The sequence below is a fragment of the Haemaphysalis longicornis genome, unplaced genomic scaffold (genome assembly GCF_048455015.1).
Source record: "Haemaphysalis longicornis isolate Haplotype H1 unplaced genomic scaffold, Haemaphysalis longicornis Haplotype H1 scaffold_7, whole genome shotgun sequence".
Taxonomy (NCBI): domain Eukaryota; kingdom Metazoa; phylum Arthropoda; class Arachnida; order Ixodida; family Ixodidae; genus Haemaphysalis; species Haemaphysalis longicornis.
The window spans coordinates 135,538,388-135,552,826 of NW_027526422.1; the positions used below are offsets into that span (position 1 = coordinate 135,538,388).

Here is a 14,439-nt window from a genome sequence, read left to right on the forward strand (position 1 = left end):
TATATTGCGACAGAAAAAAAAGGGACACAGCCAGACGAGAGCAACAAGAGCAACAACAATGTCAAAATATAACCTAAGGCAGAAAAACTTTAATTAAAGCACGGTTAAAAAAAAAAAAACACAAAGGTCATCGAGCGGGTTTCGAACCTCCGCCCTTTGAATCAGTAGGCGAGTACTTAACCTCTAAGCCACCAAAACAGCGCACGATCACGTCGTAAACCTAGGTATAAATACTTGAGCTCACATAGCCTTGCTAAGCCTCCATTTGAGTGAGTTGTTTGCCTGCGTGGATTTGACGCACGGTGCTTTTGTGTGCGTGCGTGCGTGTGCGCGCGCGCGCGCGCGTGTGTGTGTGTGTGTGTGTGTGTGTGTGTGTGTGTGTGTGTGCGCGTGTGTGTGCGCGTGTGCGCGCGTATGCGTGTGCGCGTGTGTTTGCGTATGTCTGCGGGGAATAATTTTTTTATCCGGCCGTTCTGTTTGTGAAAAGCCCACAAACAGTGAATGGTGAATGCTTGGACGCTGAACAAAACACAAAACAGTAAATCTAGATGTAGATGACGATGATAATAACTTCGTTTGTTAATCCATTTTTATTCGCTTTTGAGTAGCAACAACTTACGACAACAAAAGACGTTGCTCGCATCAAGAAAATATACTGCCATTATATATATGTTTGCTATTATCAACTTTAACAAAATACTATAATGGCGTCTGCCTAGTTTGCTTCAGGGGTGATGATGAAGGAAGAAAGTAACTGCTAAAACTCTATGACTGCTAGATAGCCAACTGTAGTAATAAGTCTAGTCTAGGCTAGCATATATGCAGTCATTGTTATATAGGTGCGCAAGAAAAGACGTGGCTGGTTCGTTAAGTGGTTTGTTTTCGATTTGCTGGTGTTACGTGAATTACTACGTGCTCCTCCTGCCGTAATATTACGTGTTAGTGCTCTTGTGCCACCTGAAACATCGTGAGTGCTGGCAAAGCGTCTGTGTCGTCGCCGTACTGCGCTGCTGTAGCAAACGCACATCGAGGTCGCCATTTGACAAAATACCTGACAAGTTGTGCGTGCCTACGTGAATCAAGAGTCTCTACTGCAAGTTCCAGTCTGTCGACGCGACGTGTGAAAAATGCTGCGTGTTCTGCCGTAAGTAATTGTTTATCGTGGTGCATGTTAAAATTTTATTACGCGTTGCCGCGGTGCTGTTTTGTTAAACGTGTTGAGTATATTCCTTGGTGTTCGGCTCGCCGCGCTTCTTTTATTGTAAATTACCGGCTGCGTCGGCGCGGTCATAATGAGCTTCCAGGAGCGGCGGCCAGTATGCTGTGTGAGTGATTGACCCCCTTGCCATTGCCGGCAACGAAAACATTATGCTGACGGCCCAGCGGCCGCCGCTTGGCTTGGGTGGATTCGACGCTAAAGCTTGTTGCATAAAAAAAAAAAAAAGAAAACTGCGTTAATGGTTGTAAAACAAAGCGCCCACTCCCCGATTTTTTTTTTTTTTAGGAGGCAGTTGACCCACAGTATATTTTTTTACAGCACGTAGGCAGCTTAGCATTGTTCTAACGGGTAGTTTTCGTTTACGGGTAAAGAAATGCAAGGAGGCTGCATTACATTTGTAGTTATAATACGTAAGAGTTGCATATACGTTGAATTTTCAACATTTAAGCATTGCTAGCAACTTTATAAGTAGTACCACATGCGCAAGGTCTTTAGACAGTGAACATTTGACCAGATAATTGTTTAGACGTCGCAGCTTGAAAACATGCTGTTCCAGCCTGCATTGCTGGTGCAGTCACAGGGCAGCTTTCACTGTTTTAATGCAAGGAATTTTTCCACCTTCCTAAGCTCATCCAGCATCGTCATGATCAGACAGAAATTCTTGTGTGGTGTGACATTATTTGTAGCTGGCTTGCATAAATTGTGTTGACCGTAACATGTAGAGCATGGGTTAAACGTATTGATTCTTACAAATATGCATGTGATGGGGATACAATCACGGTGCGAAAAAGATTCAACAGGGCGTGGGCTTGCCACCGTGCTCCTTCACCATCCTGTTTTTTCGTTTCGTCAGCATTTCAACTTGCCTACCCCTTAGAGGTATTGGCACGCTGAGACGTTCACCATGTGCCTCAGAGAGAATTTTAATGGCGCCATGAAGACAAAATACAAGTTTGTGTTATTCGAAAGATTTCGTGTGGTATGGTGCCCCCAGCACTTGTCCAAATGCAAACGATGCTTTATTCACTGAGAAATTCATTCATTTAAGCTAAAATTTTGGTTTTCCCGCTAAATCGTGCATTTTCAGGGTCTGCAATGACATCACAGGAACCGACCGCTCTGCAGCCGATTGGGAAACCTTCTTTACCGTTAGTAACCTAGATGGTGCCACCATACCGTGGCAAGCCGCTTTCTGCTTTTGTTTTGTTTTTACCGTATTTAAACGTGGCTTGTTTTTGTTCAGCGAGAAAATAATCGTTTCATGAAACATAGTGCTCGCTCCACAAATATGGTCACGTAAGACACCGTTGCTTGTGTCAATCGGCCATTGTTGTCCGAGACAACCCCAAAGCCCCGCAGTCCTGTGCAGCTAAACCGTGCGCGCAGTACCAACAGCAGTACGCATCGGTACTTCTATGCTTACGTGTGCTTTCCTAACCTTTACTGTTGGTCCCACCATTCTTACTACTGTAAAAAGAATGTGCCCTAAATTTAAGCGCAAATAGTTCGTTCGGCAAGCTTATAACCTCTGCCTAATTCGCGTTTGCTGTTGCCGCCCTCCGCTAACTGCAGAGCTGGCTGGTATGACATAGGTTCTGTTGCGGGAAATGAGCTAGTGGGTCGCATGGCCATTTCCTTTGTTCCTAATTTGTAGCTTATTTGAGTGGAGTTTATGTTAAAAATGGTGTCAGCGTGATTCTAGCAACGGAATCCTTTGAATGAACCAAACTTGTGTTTTCTCTTCATGGCTTCTTTAAAAGCCGTAACCACGTTTCGCACCCTCTGGACCAGAGAATATGCTTGCACAGTGGAAATCTGGGGCCACAGATTTCTACCACCTAGGGATATTTAATAGGCTTAGTTTAACATTAATTCAGTGTAAGGATGCTTCTGTTCCTTTAAAGTATGGCTGAAAGCCTTGTAAGGATTGTCATGTATGTACAGTGCTCACGGATTGAAACGCGACACTGCAAGCGCGTGGCCTGCGCTATATGCAGCGCCGCCAGTGGACGCCCGTGGAAGCTAGGTGTTGCATTGTGGTATACCACGAGGATGAGAGTGTTTTGACCATAAGCTTGCTGCTTCCGGTTGCCAATAAGCGGGGCAGTGGTTCCCCGCAGCGACAGCGGTGCGCTGTCAGCGACAGCGGCGTCCATGGACGGCGCTGCATGTATTGGCGGCCACGTGTTCGCAGTGTTGCGTTTCAGTCAGTGAGCACTGTACTTATTTTTTAGCTTGAAAGAACTGAAGGTGCCTTTTTTGCACCTACAAAAAACAAATTCTGTCATGTCCTGTCAGAGCGAGTATTTCACGGCATTATACCGCATATTTACGGCTTGTTTACTACTTGAACTTCCATTTTTTACAGGGCCAGGTGTTTGACATGGAGGATGTACGTTGTGAGCTACCAGAAGAATTGGCTGCCTCCTGTTTCTATCTATCCTGCACGACCTGTAAGTGGAGTTCATTACGGCTGTAAAATGCATGAAAATCTCGATTTTGAAGGCTGAGAGAACATGAAAACATAGAAAACCATTGTGGCATTCTTGTGGTACCTTAGTGATATTAAGACATAAGAACATTGCAGAGATGGGGCAAAAAATAAGGAACTGATGAGGGTGAGAAACTTCCTGGTACCTTTCTTATTTTTTTTGTCGCATCAGGGCTGCATCCTTGCTCCATGAATTAATTAATAACGACTTTGTCACCCTTGTTCACTGTGGTAGTTGCGTGGTGCCCACAGACAGTGTGTGGGGATTTTACTTCTACCGCCTATTACAGATGAACTAGATCTTTAGACTTCTACTCAAAAGTCATATTATGGATTACATTACATGAGTGAAACAATTCCATGCACCCAGAAATAGAATTTAGGTGAATTCACTTCAATGCAGCAGTGAAAAGGGTGTATTGCGTGCCTTTTTGCCACTGTGTTTCATGTAGTGTAATGAGTCTCACTAAACATCGTAGCCCCCCCCCCCCCCCCCCGAACAGCTATTTACTCTAGCAAATTTAATGATGGTCCTAATTGTAGAAGGGTACCCGCCGCGGTGGCTCAGTGGCTAAGGCGTTGCGCTGCTGAGCACGAGGTCGCGGGTTCGATTCCCGGCCGCGGCGGCTGCTTTTCTGATGGAGGCGAAAAGCAAAAACGCCTGTGTGTACGAGATTTCAGCGCACGATAAAGATCCCCAGGGGGTCAAAATTAATCCGGAGCCCTCCACTACGGCGCACCTCATCGCCTGCGTTGCGTCGGCGCGTTAAACCCTACGATTAATCAATTGTAGAAGGGTACTCAGCAATTGAAGAAAGAGCTGTGGGGGGTTCTGGTTTGTGTATCAGACTTTGTTTGGAATATTGTTATGTAGCCACGGATAATGCAGGGTTTTTGTAAAAATATAGATTATCAGAGCAAACTTGTGCTCCGCAGTAAACATAAAAAAACACAAACCTCGAAGGAGTCAGCAAAGGGACGTGCATGGATGAGCGTTGGCGAATTGAATGTTGCAGGGTTTCTTTTGCACTTGTTCATTTAGATCGAGAACATTTTCAATAAAAAACAGGAAAAGCTAGGATAGGGATCACAAAGCAACACCCTTTCCATATCAAACAGGACTGCTGGTGCAGCATACAAAGAAAAAAGGGGAAAAAGACGGTTCCCTTAAAAAAGGATAAGATTGCAGGGTGTGGCCAGGTGCTTGTAACAAAATATTTTGTAAACAAATCAAATGGCGTGGTTGGGGGCAATATTATGATGTTTATAGTAGGAAAAACCTGCATTATTTCCGAACAGTATGAATGCTCTGTGTGCAAACATATGCAAAAATGCTTGTGTGTTTTTAGCATTTGAGTGCACGTTACAGAGTAGTCAGCTCAGGTTACTGCGGTAGCTTTCCTCATTGCTGGTAAGCATAAACCCTGAAATTAAATTTGCTGTATTCGACCGCTTTAACCCTTTCACTGTCACTGATGTCCTGGTTTGTCTTCGAATTTCTCCTCCACGGTGTCACTGACATACCGGTGCGTTTTCTGTTGTGCGTTGAAAAATTCGTGCCATGGTGCAAAGTTGGCGCACCTGCACTGTTTGTGCTATCTGTCAAATCTTTCTAGTAGCTTGTATTTTCACAAAGTACAGAGCGACCACACCCAGCTTTCGCTGCTTGGGGGTCACTCCGTGCACTGTACATCTGTTGGGATGAGTGACCACGTGGCACGCGTGCAATGATGGGTGCAAGTGTGCTATCTCCGACGTTTTTCTAGGGTTGTTTTTTATTTCTGTTCCCGTGTCTGCTACCCATCGACACAAGGAAATATAAAAAGTGAGGAGCCAACCTAGAGGTTGGTCAGTTCATGGTGATGTACATTTTGCTTTTTGTAAGCAAGCACAGACAAACAAACTAGACAATGCAAGTGCTGTCTCGTAAACGAAATGCACAATAAAACTGCTGGCTTTATAGGTTCCAAAGAACGCGTAGACACAAGCAACTACTCATGATGACGACTGATCAATGCCTGTCTTAGCATGTTCATGCAATTTTATGTTGCCTTCCCTGCCCCCCTCCCCCCCCCCCCATATTGCTTTGTTCCCACAGTGCTGCTGCAATAATCTCATCTCAAATGTTCTTGCGAGGCTGTATAAATGCCCGTCATGAGGAGGCCATGAATCTAAACAGTACTTAGTTCTGGGTTGTGTTGCCTATGTAACAGTATGTCATATTTGATGTTCGTAAGCTCATTAGTTAATTTATGTGGTCTAAATTTTGTGGCTAATTTTGCAACCTAGAAGTTATACCTTCTCTTTCAGGATACTTGGTTCAGTTTTGTATGGGAACACTCCTTTATATTTATAAGCATAACCAGCAAATGTTTGAGACGTGTTTGTTTAAACCCCTTCATATGCGATCAATGCGTTTGTCATTTCAGGTTCAAGCGTGGCAGTGGCTATCCCGTCCTGTGAGGGGTAAAGATGAGGCGACACCTGGTGTGGCAGGCGGCAGCAGCACGTATGGATCCAACCTGAATAAAATAGTCAGGTTTGCAAGAGTCGTGTGATTCATGTGATTTTCGTCAGCTTGCTCTTACAGAAACAGCTGCAGCATGAAACAGTGACTGTGGAGCTGGCTGACATTTTCTACATGCAGCTGGCTGTGGGGCACTGTTATTTGACAGCATGCAAAGGGCACTCAAAAGGTGGAAGCTTGTGGGATACGTAGAGGACGGAAACATAAAGGATTCTTGGAGGACGCAGAAAGTCGGTGGCGAAATTTCAATACAGGGGACACACAAGGGACGAATGCGGTCTGTTGCCTTCAAGACATATAGGGGACACACAAAGGCCGTATGGTGTCTGTGTTGCCTTTGGGAGATAGACTGGACGCATGGAGGACGGAAACACACGGGACACTTGGAGTACGCAGAAAGTCGGTGGCGAAATTCCAACACAGAGGAAACACACAGGACGCACGCAGTCTGTTTCCTTCGGGACGCAGACTGTCTTTTGACTGGACATAGAAATTTTCATAAGGGGCCGCGGCCGGGAATGTGACCCGAGACCTCGTGCTCAGCGGTGCAATGCCTTAGCCACTGAGCCACCGCGCGGGTAATCTCAATGTGAATGGCTTATGGTCTAACTAGTGTTATAACGGCGCCTTAGAGCGTGATAAATACAGTTTATACACTAGGATTTTTGCGCTTGTGGCTTGTTTGGTGCCAATGCCCTCAAGACAATTTTTTGAACACCTTAAATATTGGTAGCAAAATTCATATCTTAGCACCGGAATGCAGATATGGCACTTTGTTGTTTTTCTACGGAAACAAGGTTGCTCGGCGATAATTTAATTTCATAACGGCTGTGCTTTCTAAAAGATGTCTGTATTGTTTTTGTTACGTCATTGCTGTTTATGGCAACGCGATCAAGACAAAGTGTGAGACAGCGTACATGCTAATATTCACAAATTTCTGTTTTTTTTTCTTTTCAGAAACATCTTTTTCAGGAGTTTCCATAGTCATCTTAGAAAGCTAGAAGACTTAACAAATTTAATAGTGGCATCCACCTCTGCCTGGACATCTGCCCAAGTGGACCGAGATGTGACAATAAACCTCCAGAAGTTTGAACTTAATGTTGTCTTTATTTTACATCTTAATGTTGGCTATTTTGTGGTTCAAAATCGAACTCACGGCCGTCCAATAACAGCCGCATTGCCGTCTCTCTTGATGCATCACCCTCGTGACTTTCCGAGTGACACAGTCTTATAGGTGGACCTAGGTCGACAGCAATACCTCTTTTTTCTTATAATAGGCTGCCGAATATTCTTCAGTACATCATCACTTGCTTTTTCTCCGCATTCATAAGTGTCTTTATCCGTCGTGAAGCCACGTTTTGTGCTAGCTTGGTTCAGAAATGGATGCAAGTTTAGGTGCAGAAATATACGATCTAGGGCACATTTCTGTATTTATGCTGGCAGCTCCATAAGCAATAAAGAGAGAGGCAGACAAATATTTATTATCTTGGGGTGCTTTTCCAGAAGGCCCGAGACTGCGCGAAAAGTCCGGATACACGAGGTCTGGCGCGGCCACGTAGCATGATAATATTTCGAGGAGGAGATCAAGCGCTTTAAAAACGGGATTCATGCTATTTTCTGATTCTTGAGGTGACACAATCAGTTAATGGAAGCGTGCTCCGAGGAGGTGAGATTAGGGCGTGGCGCTTTTCAGTCCTTTCTCTCGCTCCACTGTTGCACTTGCGACTACTGCGGGCAACCAAATCGAGCTACTTTGCTGCATCGCGCATTTATTTGATTAATATGCATTTGACTACAAAGGTTATTTATTTATTTATTCCAGACGGTCATTTAACCTTTTTGTTTGAAAATGTTCTCCCTAACAAGCACTTTCCGCCGTCGGCGACACACATGCGATCACGTGACTATGGGCGACTGCCAAAAAAAGAAGGCAGGTGGTGGGAGGTCGCCCCGTTGAAAATAATTGCTGCTCGGTGTTACGTTATCGAAACCCTTCCGTCCGTTTACCGATACAAAATCAAATTCCTGCGGGGTACTCAAGTCTTCTTACGTGATTTTAGGGAGAAAGCATGGCGATACGTATTAACAACTTCTTGCGCCTTTTTCCTCTCTTTATTTTGTTTGTCTTTCGGCACGAATTGCTTCTACCGGCTTCTTTTCTGCTATGACGTGTTCCCGTCAGTTTTTCTCTTTCATTTGTTTGCCTTACTGCGTAAAATATGCCATCAAACCGGCTAGAACATGTGACAGCCTCCCTAGAACAGGCTTCTAACGCAGGAAAACGATCATCTCCGTGCTCTTGTGCTACAATAAAACTAGTGTCCTTCCAAGTTTCATTTGCCTGTAAGACGAGGAAGCATGCTCAGTCGCCGATTACAAAAAGTTGCGCTTTGTTTTGTCCTTTCCTTGCACTGCGCCCGCCTTCGCTGGTCATCCTGCACAGAATGCAAGGGCGCAGGAATTCAGAGCTCAGCTCTAAAGTACCTGCTGCTGTGGTGTCGCGTCGTCCCTGGGCGTCGGCCTTGCAAGTAACCGAGAGAACTAAGAGGCCACGGAGGATAGAGCGAGTAGGAAAGCAAAGAATGATACTATGACGAAAGTGTGAGGGGGAGGAGGAGGGGGTGGTATGCCGGGGCCGCGCGACACGTGGTTCCCGGTGGCCCCGGGCTACAAGATAACCTCAGGGTATAGCGCGCTCGTGTGCTCGCTGATGTCGTGGCCACTTCCTGACATGCAGCGGTTATGCGCCGTCGCCTTGAAGATTGCACTTCGCTCTGCGCTGAAATTTGGGATTAGGAGTACCATAACCGTCAGACCATTCAACACCGGGTGCCGAATTACTAGCTCTATCGCATGTTAACGACGGGCAAATATTTATTATGTGAAGTCATCATGTCGCCATATAACTGACAGTCATGTAACGTTTATTATTATACAATGTTAAATAGTGTGGAACTCTATGCCGATAGTCCTTCTTTTTCCATGGTGCTGATAGCGAATGCTCAATTCTTAATGAAGACGTCTTCCTTCTCGGCACGTATCCATTTGCGGCCCGTGATTCTCTGATGAGTGTGATTTTCTGTTGCTCTCTTTAGGCGGATCTAGCTGCAGAAACGCAATCAAGCAGACAAACTTGGCTTTAGAACCCGTTAAATGAAAGAATAATTTCGTACTTTCACGGATTCATTTAGCTTAAGATTCAAATCATTTCTCTTAAAAATCAAATTCCCACAAGAAATTTCAAAACTGCCCGACGCCTGGCGTAAAAATGGCTGCATGGTCATATGGTTCTACGGCGAGGGAAAACTCCCCAAATAGTTTTACATGTAGGGCGAAAACCTTACAGTTGCACACACACTGTGGCAACAGCCCGCTCTGTGCGAGATCCTAATTGAAGCAGCCCTTCAGAGAATGTGATGCTGCAACGGCAATTCGAAGCGAAGGTATAGACCGTTTACAGCGCGACGCCGTTGTCGCGGCAATGTTGGGCAGCGTTCGTGATGTTATTGGGCATGGCCGGCCTTCAGAACACGTTTCTCCCCGTGGCCTTCGCTGGAGCCCGTGCGCATCGGAGAGCACCGGCGTGGCTCTACGGGCGGATTTCACAATTGTTTTCTAGGGTTGCTGTGAATATGGGCTTGTTGTAGAAGCATGTAGGGTGGGCTAACGTTCAGAGATTACATCGTCACAAAAAATCCCGCATGAAAGGTTGCTTGAGCGCGGTTTTGATATGCTTGCGTCACCTAGACTCCTGTTCACGAGTTTTGTCCGAATAAAGCTGCCCCATTGTTTTAGTATTTTTTTTTCTATTTCCACGTAGTCTCTTAGAGTTACAAAATGAAAGCCAAACAGCTGTAACATCGTGTATAAAACAAAAGTTTGGAGGTGTTCATAATGCTCCGAAACTTCTTTTGAAAGCTTTCTTTTCCGGCCTACGCTAATATGGTTGGCCGTGGACCATTATAATATGAATGGTGTATTACTCCGTAACCGCTTCTCTATGTTTCGACTTCCGATGAAAAAGCTGCAGCACTGAGCGTTTCAATTGACAGCTGACTTACAGCCTACGTGGTGTGCATTGTATATCTGTTTCGCATTATCAGCTGTTTCCTGTTCGGTATGTGCTAACTCTTGGCTATGGAAACACACATGTTGCCACTGCCATGTGCAATATACAGTGGACCGAAAAATTCACATATGCGTGGCTATTAACATAAAGCGTGCTCACGCGCAAATCGCGAAATAATGCTTAGCGCGCACAGGGAAGTTTATAAACGCTCAAGTCGGGTAGCCTTGTTAACACGTGCAAATATTTCCCGAGATCGCCCATCAGGCCACGGATGTGAGCATTTTTTTATATTTTATATTATGCATTATTTAATCTAGTTGGAGTATATAATACGCTACAATTTTTTATTTATTTTATTTATTATTTATTTATTAATACTGTAGGTCTTCTGCAGACCCATACAGGAAGCGGGCATAAAACATCCCAGGTATCTGATTAGATACAAAGTCAAGGAAATACAATATTTCGAGGGACGATACGCAGAACAGCGGAACACTTACAATAGCGAGTACATCGATAGTACTTTGGTGTTCTTCCCATACACGAGAAGAAGAAACAAAAGTACTAGAAACCGCGTTCTACGCATGACAAACAAAGTATGTACAAAAAGTACAATACACCACTGCAAAACACATTTTTTGCTATCACAACAACAAGAACAACAACAAAAATAACTATTCAGGCTCTGTTACCTGCTCCACAAATGAACAAAATTGGTCAATATTTGTAATATTAACAGCGTCACTTGGTAGCGCGTTCCAAGCGTTCACAGCGCGAGGGAAAAAGGAATATTTCAATACATTGCTATGCGCACTGAAGGGACGTATGCATTTATCGTGGTTCGTCCTACTAGAACGGCGGCCAGGCGGATGAATATAGTCGTCTTTACAGATTTTAAGGTGACCGTGAAAAAGGAGATAAAAAAACTTCATGGAAGCAACGTGACGCCGGCAAGACAGAGTTGCTATGTGCGCTTGATTGCGCATGTCCGTTGCACTGTCGCGCCAAGAGTATTTTGAATAGATAAACCTCAGGGCCCTGTTCTGCAGTCTTTCAAGTTTGTCGCGAAGGTAGTTTTGATGAGGGTCCCACACTATACTTCCGTATTGTAGAATGGGCCTGACTAGGGTTTTGTAGGCGGTTAGTTTAACTGCTGAAGGTGCTTTGCCCAATTTTCTACGCAGAAATCCTAATTGTTTATATGCCTTGGCGCATGTATTGGTAATGTGCTGTTCCCACTTTAAGTCTTGCGAAAATGTGACTCCCAGATATTTTACCTTGTCAACTTTACTAATATTAAAACCATTAAGGCTGTACACGAAAGACAAAGGTCGTTTTTTCTTGGTTAGGCTTATGACGCGGTTTTAGACACATTTATTTCCATTCCCCACATCTCGCACCATTGGGAAATGTTTCGTAAAGAAGAATTTAGCTTTAATTGGTCATCAATACTGCCTATTGTACTGTAAATGACGCAGTCATCTGCGAAAAGTCGCAATGTTACACCCGGTTCCGCACAAGAAGAGATGTCGTTAACGTAGATAAGAAATAATGTTTGCCCCAAAACAGACCCCTGAGGTACACCGGACAATACACTGAGGCAGTCAGAATCTATGTTGTTTAAAGTTACATACTGGGAGCGATTGGTTAAGTAAGCCGAGATCCATGCAATTACTTTACTATTAATTCCAAATGATTCAAGCTTGGATATTAATTTGGAATGAGGCACACGATCGAAAGCTTTCGCAAAGTCTATGAATATTGCGTCAGCCTGAAGTTTGGAGTCAATTATGCCAGCGAAGTCATGCGTTATTTCTGCAAGTTGCGTTACCGTGGACAGACCCCTACGGAATCCGTGTTGCTTCGGGTACAGCATATTGTTAGACTCTAAGTAGTTTATAATGGCTTTGTTGAGGATATGCTCCATTAATTTACAACAGTAGGTCGTTAGCGATATGGGTCGGTACGTGTCCACCAGAAATCTGTTACCACTTTTATGGATCGGAATTATTCTTGCGCGTAGCCAGTCTCTCGGAAGTGCACCAGTTTTCAGTGAAAGTATAAATATTTTAAGCAAAAAAGCAGCAAGTTGTTCTGCATAACGCCTAAGAAACGCATTTGGGATTTTATCTGGACCCGGCGATTTCTTAGCATCAAGTTGTAAAAGCAGGTTCAAGATACCTTGTTCGGTTATCTCGATTTCCGGCATGGCAGAGTCACGTTCAACAAGCGGCCCTTGGACTGGGCATGCTTGGGTGAATACCGATTGGAAAAAGGAATTGAACGAGTTAACTATTGCATGCGTATTTTCAGTGACAATGCCGTTGATTTCCATCTTACGGATTGGACTGTCCGGCTTAGCAAGGTAACGCCAAAATTTTCTCGGTTGTGCCGTCATAAAATCGGTTAGGGTGTGTGAAAAAAAATTGTTCTTCGCTTGGCGCAACAGGCTTTTAAATTCTTGGTAAAACTGGCTTATTACAGCTGGATCGCATTTACGCTTCCGCATTCTTTTCAGCTTCCGTTTCATATGAATTATTTCTCGCGTTATCCAAGGACTCCTTCGTTTTGTCCTCTTACGTTTCGTAGGAATGTAGGTTTCTTCACAGTGAAAAATTGCTGCCTTAAATTTTAACCACAAGTTGTCAACATCGTCGGGAGGTTCAGCGTAAAAATCGTCTAACTTCATTTCTAGGTAATCAATAATGCTTTCATCGGCCGCTCTGGAATAGTCTTTAATAAATACATGTGAATTTTCATTGCCACTTTTTACCAGGCTAAGATTGGGAAATTCAATTAGAACCAGTTTATGGTCAGAGATTCCATCTTCCACCGTAACTTGAGCATTTATTGAGCTAGAAATTAAAGCAAGATCTCAGATGTTGGAAGCAAGCCCTTGAATGCGTATCGGTTGCGTTACGCATTGCGATAATGAGAAACTTAGCATGGTATCTAGAAGTTGCTCGCAGCTATTTGCCTCTCTATTGCTGACGGTTAGGTTATCCCAATCTATTCCTGCCAAGTTGAAGTCGCCAACAAGTACTAGCTTCGTCCGATCATGCATTTTCTCGAGAAGATAGTTGTGCAACTCCGTAAGGTAAGATTCAGGTGCCCCAGGTCGTCTGTATACTCCACCTATTAGTAGAGGCGTGGTTTGAAATGTGACAGTGCACCACAGACTCTCATGGTTCGGTATACCATGTTCTTCCTGGAACGCTAGGCCATCTTTTATAGCGATAGCCACTCCGCCTCCGCGGCTATCACGGTCTTTGCGAAGTAGGCTATAGCCATCTGGAATTATTTCTGAATCATGGATACTGGCATGAAGCCACGTCTCGGTAATCACTAAAATATCAGGCGCGAAAGCCAGTAAAATCTCCTCTAGTTTATCCGTTTTGTTAACTATACTTCTGGCATTGAAACATAACAAAGAAAACGACGGCGTACTTGCTTGGCTTCATGTACTTGAACTACTGCCTTCGTGGCCAGCAGTTTCGGAACGCGCCGGCTGCAGAGGTATCCTTTTTCCAACTTGGCTATCCCAAACGTACTGCGTGTCGTTTATTTTCAGTTTATCGAAAAGAAGCACAACCTTATCGCCGCTGTCTCTGTTAGCTTTTGAGGACTCCCATAATTTCCTGCGTGTTTCACGGACTGCAAATGAAAAATCTTCGGACACCGATATGTTCGTGCCTTTCAACTTTGAACAGTTGCGCAGTATTGCCATTTTTTCAGCAAAGTCATAAAAACGCAATATGACGGGGCAATCCCGATTAACGATTCTTTTGCCAACACGATGAACGCGCTCCACGGTCTTCACTTTAACTTTCAGCAGATGGCTGAAGATTTTGTTTTCGACATATTTCCTCAAAGACGCGGGGCCTTCATCGTTATTTTCTGGTATGCCGTATATCACAATATTGTTCCGGTGGCTTCTGTTTTCCAAGTCGTCCATTTTACTGTATAACTGTGCGACTTGCTTTTGAACCGCATTAACAGTTTCTTCACACTTTTCAACTTTTTCCTTACAGTCGTTGAGTGATGCCAGTGTATTCTCAATGAGAGACAAGCGTGTTTGGACTCCTTGCATTCCGATTTGAAGTTCAGATTGGGAAGCCTTAATTTCTGTGACG

The 14,439-nt window shown here is 44.3% G+C and overlaps 1 protein-coding gene and 1 long non-coding RNA gene across 2 annotated transcripts in view; both read left to right on the top strand.

Annotated features, from left to right (window-relative positions):
* Window positions 1-7,330, top strand: part of LOC144146551 (uncharacterized) — a 45,843-nt gene extending 38,513 nt beyond the window's left edge. The window contains exon 7 of the mRNA XM_077678495.1: window positions 7,195-7,330. Within this exon, the coding sequence (XP_077534621.1) occupies window positions 7,195-7,196 (2 nt within the window). The 3' untranslated portion in view covers window positions 7,197-7,330. The remainder of the gene's footprint in view (window positions 1-7,194) is intronic.
* LOC144147051 (uncharacterized) lies at window positions 877-6,259 on the top strand. Its single transcript, XR_013317806.1, has 3 exons — window positions 877-1,144; window positions 3,588-3,672; window positions 6,140-6,259. It is a non-coding gene; the product is annotated as an uncharacterized LOC144147051 (long non-coding RNA).
* Window positions 7,331-14,439: the final 7,109 nt, after the last annotated feature.